We start from the raw sequence: 8,905 nt of genomic DNA, 5'->3' as shown, positions 1-8,905 counted from the left end.
ATAGAAGCGGCACATATAATGGATCCGTTTGAAGAAAATGTCTTGCGCAACATCTCTATACGCGCAGTAAGGTCGTGGGTGTGCGGGTAGAGGTGCGCAGCACGCTGCCAGTTTCAATATTAGTCACTGCAATTGACATGCGTTGCTGTTTGATGTTAGTGTTCGACGTCAGTTTGAATGTTAGTGCCTGCAGGTATTAGAGAGCAGATGGGTACTTCAAACGTTGCGGTAATTGAAAATTGCGATAATGTTAAAAATGAACGCGAAGGCGGCGCGCGCCGGAAAGTGTGGCCCCCGTAAATTTGGCTGCGGCGTTGCCTCTCTCAACCATTTGAGTAACACTTAATCATTATCGTCATTGACGACGTCGTCTGGTTCGATTCCGCGCTGCGGAAGCATTTTTCTAAATTATTTTCTTTGGGACTTTGTATATATTATATATATATATATATATATATATATATATATATATATAGTACGGTGCCATGAGGCGGCGGCAAAAAACCAGCCGAGACTGTCCATATAATTGCTATCGCAATAATAAAAGACAAGACATACAGGAGCGCGCTTGCGTTCGGTCATTTCATTTCACAATTGTATTGTTTTCAGCTCAGTAACGGCGATCCAAATAGTAAACAAATACTTTCTTATCAAGTGTATACAATAATTAAAAATTTTGTCTGTCCGAGTGTGTGAACATTAAAACTTGAAGCTTTTAAACAAATGGGTCGTTATTTTCAAAGAACGATGCGATTATGAGTCACGCAGTAGCGCGGGGACTCTGGATTATTTAAAACCACCTGGCGTGCTCTAAAGTGCAGCTAAGCTAAAGTACGCCGGGTGCGTCTCCATTTCGCCCGCATCGACATGCGGCTGCCGTGAATCGAACCCGCGTCCTTGAGCCTCACAGCGCTACACTTAAGCCGTTAAGTTACCACGGCTAGGGGACGAGAAGTTCTCCAGAACAACGAGAGAGCATGCGGCGAAAAATCACTGCTGTTATCCAAAACGTACAAGTAGGCAACCGATGTTACTATTCAGTTTGCCACGTTTGCCGTTTCTTACCACTGCGTAAGTTTTCGTTGTGTTTTTTAAAGGTTTACGTTGTGTTCCCCTGCACTAAAATACGCAATGGCTACAAAACCTCAAGCGTCTCTAATGCAAAACTTAGACGTCTGGGAGCGGCACTCGCAGCGGTTTCATCCCTTTTATGTAAGTTTTTTGGCTTTCGTGTTTCGCGCGCTGCCGAAAACACGTAGAAAGAAAGCACGTGATTGAGACCTGATCCGTCAGGTGCCGAAACGAGAGCCCAATCAGATCGGTTTCTGAGATGTAAGTGCTGTTTATACTAATTTCTACTAATTGTATGGCTCCAATTTCAATTTATGACACGCCTTAATGTCTTCTCTATCATATACAACCCTAAGCTTAACCCATTCCATCCCTTTTATATACGTTTCTTTTTTGTGGGGGTTTTCGGACAATTCGCACTGGTGCTAGGCAGGGTGGTCTGGAAGATAGCAAAGAGTGCCACTCCATGCTACTAATAACTTCAGTTTTTAGACGAGGAACTGTAGAGTGGTAGTTTTTACATTCGGTAACCCAACTGAATTTTGTACTTATCAAGTTTCAGAATAGCAACGAAGCAAAAAAAAAAAAGTGGGACGAAACGAGAACGAGGAGTCAAAGATATAATGTTCAACACGAGAGATAAAAAAAAAAAAAGGTATTGCACTGGTGCTCTCCGCTGCAATAGCAGCAGCCGTTCAGATGGTTTTCGCCACGAAAAAATGATGTAATTTCAATGGAAGAGAGTTCTCAACGGAAGGAGCATTTTCATTCCACGAGTTCGCAGTGATAATGAATGAACAAAAACAAATGCTCCACTTTCTTCAGCGACAACAGCGCCATACCGCGTCACGGCTCTGGAATTCAGGACTTGCGCAATCAGACCGCGCCAGCGGTGCGATAGCAAAGACGCGCGAATGATCCTTGCGTAAGTGCAATGGCAGGTGAGGTCATTCGCCACATTACGCGTAGAAATTGAGCGAAGGCTCTCAAATTCCACAGATGAGGTAAGAACTTCGGCGATGCGTTCTCTCTGCATTGAAGTGCTTTCTTTGGCGGGATGTGACGTCACAACAGACGTCCTAACGGCGCTTATTGCTTCATTGCTCCCATGACGCTTGCGGAGTGTCGCGACGTGATGGAGTGAAATTTAAAAGCTGCTGATCTATTTCGGCTCAGAGCACGTTCCTCTCTAGAGACACGCTCCTTCAAACACTGGTCCTTTCTATCGTGACGTTCGTGTTTATCAGAGGCCAAAATGAACTACTCTCTGGGGATTTACGTTCGTAGGCGTAAGGAATGTCTCATAAAAATAGTTAGCGCAGCTTGCACTAAGGGGCGCAAGACTGGGTCAAAGCAGGGCTAGTGGGCAGGTTTCAGGTTCTCTTGTTAACCGTATGTACAAAATGCTTGGGCGGTCATTGAGCGCGAGCCGGTTAATGATGATGATATTCTTCTACGACACACGGCAAACCTCGAGTATAGGAGCGCTACTGTAAAACTCCTATAGCGCTTTTGTGCCATAGAAACGGGGCAAATCCCACTACTCACCGCATTGGTCCACTAAAGATTAGCAAGAGAGCAGACGGGTGGCAAACACTGATTAAGATTTCTGTACAGACGTAACCAGTAATTGAGGGATACTTAAAGGAACCGTCGGAAACACAGGGGCCGCACATTTCAGCTTCTCTTGTTAGCCATCTGTACAGTATGCTTGGGCGGTAATTGAGCGGGAGACGGTTCATGATGATGGTAATCTTCTATCTACGACACACCGCAAACCTCGACCATAACAGCTCTGCTGTAATAGGACAAACGGCGGTGTTTGTAGCGTACTCGCCCCAAGGAGGAGCGAAAAGCAAACACCTACACTCCTTGAGGTTTGGGCAAGGACTCATTTATTTTCTAAGAAAAACAGGCTTCGAAAGCGACAACACAAAACGGGCGTGACTGCGTATCTCCCGCGGCACGCCGCAGATAACGTGAGGCATGTTGGCCGCGTACTGCGCCGTGCGCCTCTGTGTAAGAATTGGTATGCGCACACAAATAAAAATTATCACGATCGCCGGCCTCAGCGTCCGCTACAAGTCCCCCCCCCCCCTAGACCGCGGAGCAAGGGAAAAAAAAACAAGCAAAAGTGCGAGTTAGTCATGAGGTGAGCCGGTTTCACGCGGTCGAGAGAAACGACGTCCTCTCTGTCGCGAACACGAATGGTCACAGTTTTGTTTGACCGCGACAGCACACGGAAGGGCCCGTCGTACGCAGGAGTCAACGGCGCTTTCACTGTGTCCCGTCGCACGAACACATGGGTTACCGCATTCATGTCTGGGAATGAAAACACTCTTTGGTTGCGGCTGACGCGTGGCGAGTTGGGTTGCAGGTGCTCCAACCAGGAATGTAGCCTTTCCATATGTTCTGAAGGTGTCGGCGTAGGGCTTGGTTTCTCACCAAAGAATTCTCCCGGTAGTCGGATGGTAGAGCCGTACAGCATTTCTGCTGCACTGAATCCGAGGTCTTCTTTTATCGCGGTACGCAGGCCCAGAAGAACGAGGGGGAGCTTCTCCACCCAGTGCTCTCTATCCAATTTGGCCGTTAAAGATGCCTTCAGTTGACGGTGTAGATGCTCCACCATTCCATTGCTCGCTGGGTGGTAAGCCGTGGTGTACTGGAGCCGTGTTCCCAGGAGCCTTGCCAGCGCAGAGAATAGGTTGCTCTGGAATTGTCGTCCACGGTCGGTCGTTATGCGCAGTGGGCAGCCATAGCGTGAAACCCATGAGGCGACAAAGGCCTGTGCGACGGTCCCGGCTGCGATGTCCAGAATCGGCGTCGCCTCAGGCCACCGTGAGTAGCGGTCGACACATGTGAGCAGGTATCTGTAACCCTGGGAAGGAGGAAGAGGCCCTACCAAGTCCAAGTGGACGTGGTCGAAACGACACTCTGGTGGCCGAAATGCTTGGAGTGCTGTGCGCGTGTGACGAGTCACCTTGACTGCTTGACATGTTCGGTACGTCTTCGCCCAGCGTCGAACGTCGGCGTTAATGCCTGGCCACACAAAGCGGTCCGTGACGAGCCTCTGCGTCGCGCGGATTCCTGGGTGGCTGAGTTCGTGAAGGCTGTCAAACACTGCACGCCGAAACTGGACGGGGACGAAGGGTCTTGGAGATTTCTGCGATGTGTCGCATGTGACCATAGTCGTTGTGTATGGTAGCGGGATCTCTGCGAGCACAAGTGACAGTGGATTCTGCCGCATCACGGTTAGCTCTGGGTCTTCTCGCTGGGCGGCGGCTAATGCCTCAAAGTCGACGGACGCTGAAACGGAGTCGATACGGGAGAGTGCGTCGGCTGCTTGATTTTCGATCCCCGCTATGTAGCGAATGTCCGTCGAAAATTCGGAAATGAAAGAAAGTTGGCGCAGTTCTCTTTCCGAATATGAGGAACTGTTGTTCTTGAACGCATATGTGAGCGGCTTGTGGTCCGTTAAAATGTGGAAAGTGCGACCTTCGAGGAAGAAACGGAAGTGCTTTACGGAGCAATAAATGGCCAGCATCTCTCTTCCAAAGGTGCTGTAGCGCACTTCCGCCTGTTTCAGCCGTTTCGAAAAGAAACCTATCGGTTTCCAGTCCTTGCCGTCGTATTGTTGCAACAGCGCTCCCACTGCCGTCGTTGAAGCGTCAACCATGAGCCGCGTTGGCGAGTCGGAAAGCGGGTGCATCAGAAGTGTTGCGGAGGCAAGCTGAGTTTTGGCGTCCTGGAAGGCTTTTTCGTGCTCCTCTGACCAGTGAAACTCGGGTGTTTTCTTGGTGTCCCGGCGCAGAAAGTCAGTTAACGGCTGTAGAATGTGTGCACAGTATGGGATGAAGCGCCTATGAAAGTTGATCAGACCGAGAAACTCGCGCAACTTGCGGGAAGAGGTAGGCGTGGGAAATTCCCTAACTGCTTGTACCCGTGCTTTGAGCTGCAAGATGCCTTGCGGGGTGATTCGATGACCTAGGAAATCTAGTGCTTCAACACCAAATATGCACTTTTGGGGCTTCAAAATCAGACCGTGCTCGTCAATACGCTTGAAGAGGAGCTGCAGGTGATTTTGGTGCTCTTCCGGCGTTTTTCTGGCGACGAAAATGTCGTCTAAGTAGACGAAGACAAAGAGCAGTCCGCGAGTGATCTCATTCATGAAACGCTGGAACGTTTGTGCCGCGTTCTTCAGTCCGTACGGCATACGAACAAATTCAAAGAGGCCGAAAGGTGTTGTCACGGCCGTCTTTGGGATGTCGCTTGTTTCTACTGGAATCTGGTGATAAGCGGCCATCAGATCCAGCTTAGTGAAGATGGTCGTTCCCGCGAGGCGAGCGCTGAAATCATGGATGCGAGGGAGATGATATTGGTCTGCCGTTGTCGCAGCAGTGAGTGCCCGATAATCACCGCAAGGCCGCCAGTCACCAGGCTCTTGTTTTGGCACCATGTGCAGCGCAGAAGACCAGTTGCTGGAAGAAGGTCGAATAATGCCGAACTGGAGCATGTGGTCGAACTCACGACGGGAGACTTCGTGTCTTTGTCCAGCAAGCCTACTAGGTCTAGCGGTGACGGGCGGTCCGGTGGTGACAATGTGATGCGTCACCTTGTGCTTGATTGGCAGTTCGGTGTTCCGAGGTTTGGTGATTTCAGGGAATTCAGCCAGAATCTTTTGAAAGTTTGACTCTGGGTGGAAAGTGCAAATGCCGCATGAGGACAGGTCAGACTTCAGTCCGACAACAGCGAGCGAAGCGACGTTGTCCTTGAGACGACGATCGCGAACGCTAACGTCAAGATTGAAGTGGCTCAGAAAGTCCGCTCCCAGGATGACCATTCTGACGTCGGCCACAACGAAGAGCCATCGATATGTGCGCCTGAGTCCGATGTCTATGGTCATTGACTGAACTCCATATGATGCAATAGCAGTATTATTGACAGCAATTAGGCTGGAAATGGACTTGCCGCATTGGCGATGTTGAGCTGCTGCTGGTATTGACAAGGAGGCGTGTGCCGGTGATGCGGTCGATAACGAAGAAGAGGCGGCTTGAGCGATGGCCCGTGTCGCATTCCGCGGTTAGCGACAGGCCGGTGCGTTTCCCGTCCACGAGCATAGTTGGATGCAGCGAGTGGCTTGCTCTCTGAAACGGCGGTGGTACCAGCATACGCTCTGCTCTGCCTCGCTTGAGTGGCCGCGGTGCTGCGGTCTTCGAGCACGGGACGACGAACGATGCCGCGCAGGACGTTGTTTGTTGGACAGGGCGAGGTTTTCCACTGCTGCAGCCAGTCGGTCAACTCTCTCCTCTAAGCGACCTAACCGGCCTGCATGTTCGGACATTCCCGCTGCAGCAATAGGCATTTTGGATGGCTCGGTGCAGTCGGTGATGCGGTCGGCGAGTTGAGCCAGATGCTCGAGAGCCATGTCGTCCGAGCCAGCGAGTATCATCCGTGTTGACTGCGGCAGTCTCTGCAAAAACAACTCGCGAAGCAATGGCTGTTGACGCTGCTCTGACGCTTGTTGTCCCAGCAGCTGACGCATTCGGTGGAGAAGTTGCGAGGGACGCTTGTCACCGAGCTCTTCATGAGACAGAAGTTGTTGCAGCCTGCTCTGTTCGGACACCTCAAGACGTTTCAGGACGGTGCTTTTTAGTTCGTCGTAGGCCTTCTCCGATGGAGGGGAGGCGAGCACATCGTCTATGGCGTCAGCGATGTCAGGTGGCAGTGCTGCAACGACGTGGAGGTATGTCGACTCCTGCGATGTGATGCGTCGAAGCTGGACGCGGGCCTCGACTTGGCTGAACCACACCCTGGGGTTTTTGGGCCAGAAATGAGGAAGCTTTAACTCCGAGGCGTTGGTTGTGGAAGAGCTTGAAGTGCCTTCCTCGTCTGACATGGCTGCTGTTTTTCCAAAGGTCGACGGTCACCACTTTGTAGCGTACTCGCTCCAAGAAGGAGCGAGAAGCAAACACCTACACTCCTTGAGGTTTGGGCAAGAACTCGTTTATTTTCTAAGGAAAACAGGCTTCGAAAGCGATAACACAAAAGGGGCGTGACTGCGTATCCCCGCGGCACGCCGGAGATAACGTGAGGCATGTTGGCCGCGTATGCGCCGTGCGCCTCTGTGTAAGAATTGGTATGCGCACACAAATAAAAATTATCACGATCGCCGGCCTCAGCGTCCGCTACAAGCGGCACAAAAACCCAATAACTCGAGCGGTTTCGGTGAAGTTGATACAAGTGGGAGAGGTAGATAATGCAATAGCGAATTCAAATCACCGCCCATGCACCGCGTACAGATGGTTAACTAGCGAACATGAAACTCACGGTCCAATTGTGTTTTCGCTGGGTTAATCCCGAGTGTTCATGAAAGTCTTTCTCAAGTATTGCTTGCGTCTGTACAAGAATCCTAATTGGTGTTTGCCGCCCGTGTGTTCATTCCTTCATTTTTAGTGGACCAGTGGGGAGTATAGTGGGGCTTGCCCAATTTATGTAGCACGTACGCGCTAGGAGTTAAATACAACTATCATGTTGATTGGATAGCCGGATCCACTGTAACCTGCCTTCCCACGTTTATTTAACAGCGAAGTTGTTAAAGCTGGAGGTAAAATGTATGACCGGAGAAAACATCATCATCATGAACGGATATGCGCCACACAAATTGGTCAAATCCCATTACTCACTACTGATCCACTAAAAATGAAGAAGGCAACAGTAAGCCCAAGAAAATGGCTGCGAAGCGACGGCGGCGAGCCGAAGACTCCGAGTACGTACAAAGAGAGAATGCTAGGCAACGGAAAAGGCAACGGCGGCTGCGAGAAAACCCCGAAGCGATGGAAGTCCTACACCAACGACGACGTGCCCGTAGATCTATGAGAGGTGCGAGTGCTCGGTTTCGGAACGAGTTTCTCTCTCTAGAGTTTGGACAACCGTGTCGTGTCTCTGACTGTCTGTGGTTTAACTCGAACCTCTCTGCGTACAGCATTTCTGCTGCACTGAATCCGAGGTCTTCTTTTATCGCGGTACGCAGGCCCAGAAGAACGAGGGGGAGCTTCTCCACCCAGTGCTCTCTGTCCAATTACACACAATAAACCTAGGAACAACCTAGCAACACCTAGCTAAATCCTAGCAACAACCTAGAAGCAACTAGATTAGTCTTCAGGATCGTCCAGTTTCGCTGTTTCAAGGCATTGCGCGACTTAATGCAAGCATCCCCATTTTTTCACACATAAATAAACAAATTCTTGCGCTCATAGGACGGCTTCAATATGGAGAAGTTCGTAAGTAGAGTAATAATCCCCGCAGTGAAAGAAAGCCGCAAAATTAGTATGTCCTTGCACACTGATTGCATCTTACCGCTTCGTTCACAGAGCCAAGAGTATAGATGATGATTGGCCTTATGATGATCTTCGGCACATACTTCACAGAGATAGCTGAACATATTATCGATGAAGATTGTGGACCTCAATTTCATTAACGAATACATGCATTGAAATAGCACAGTTCGCGTTATTGTTTCGGTGTTGAGCAAGACAAGGCCGAACAGCCAATGTAACAAAAATCAATCAATCAATCAATCAATCAATCAATCAATCAATCAATCAATCAATCAATCAATCAATCAATCAATCAATCAATCAATCAATCAATCAATCAATCGGTGTTTATTCAATCAACTTAATACAGAAAAAATGGTTACAAAAGTGTTTGAACCATTAGCCTGTGTGGCAGTCTTGCAGTTAGTGGTCCAATCTATTACACGAGTAACACGAGTACTTTATTACATGTCAGGAGCAGAGGTGCAGCTAATATGATTATGAACCTATACACAAAT

The 8,905-nt window shown here is 49.4% G+C and overlaps 2 protein-coding genes across 2 annotated transcripts in view; both read right to left on the bottom strand.

Annotated features, from left to right (window-relative positions):
* LOC119397455 (uncharacterized) overlaps window positions 1-5,974 on the bottom strand; it is a 39,375-nt gene extending 33,401 nt beyond the window's left edge. Inside the window, exons 1-2 of the mRNA XM_037664880.1 lie at window positions 4,675-5,974; window positions 3,210-4,377 (exon numbers count right to left, since the gene is read on the bottom strand). Coding sequence (XP_037520808.1) covers window positions 3,210-4,377; window positions 4,675-5,974 — 2,468 coding nt within the window. The remainder of the gene's footprint in view (window positions 1-3,209; window positions 4,378-4,674) is intronic.
* A 177-nt stretch (window positions 5,975-6,151) lies between these two features.
* LOC119397453 (uncharacterized) lies at window positions 6,152-6,967 on the bottom strand. The gene has a single exon (XM_037664879.1). It carries the CDS (start codon window positions 6,965-6,967, stop codon window positions 6,152-6,154), a length of 816 nt encoding a protein of 271 aa, XP_037520807.1.
* Window positions 6,968-8,905: the final 1,938 nt, after the last annotated feature.

Source organism: Rhipicephalus sanguineus, chromosome 6 (assembly GCF_013339695.2).
Source record: "Rhipicephalus sanguineus isolate Rsan-2018 chromosome 6, BIME_Rsan_1.4, whole genome shotgun sequence".
Taxonomy (NCBI): Eukaryota; Metazoa; Arthropoda; class Arachnida; order Ixodida; family Ixodidae; genus Rhipicephalus; species Rhipicephalus sanguineus.
Note: the sequence above shows the minus strand (reverse complement) of the source record. Positions and strands in the feature narration are given on the sequence as shown.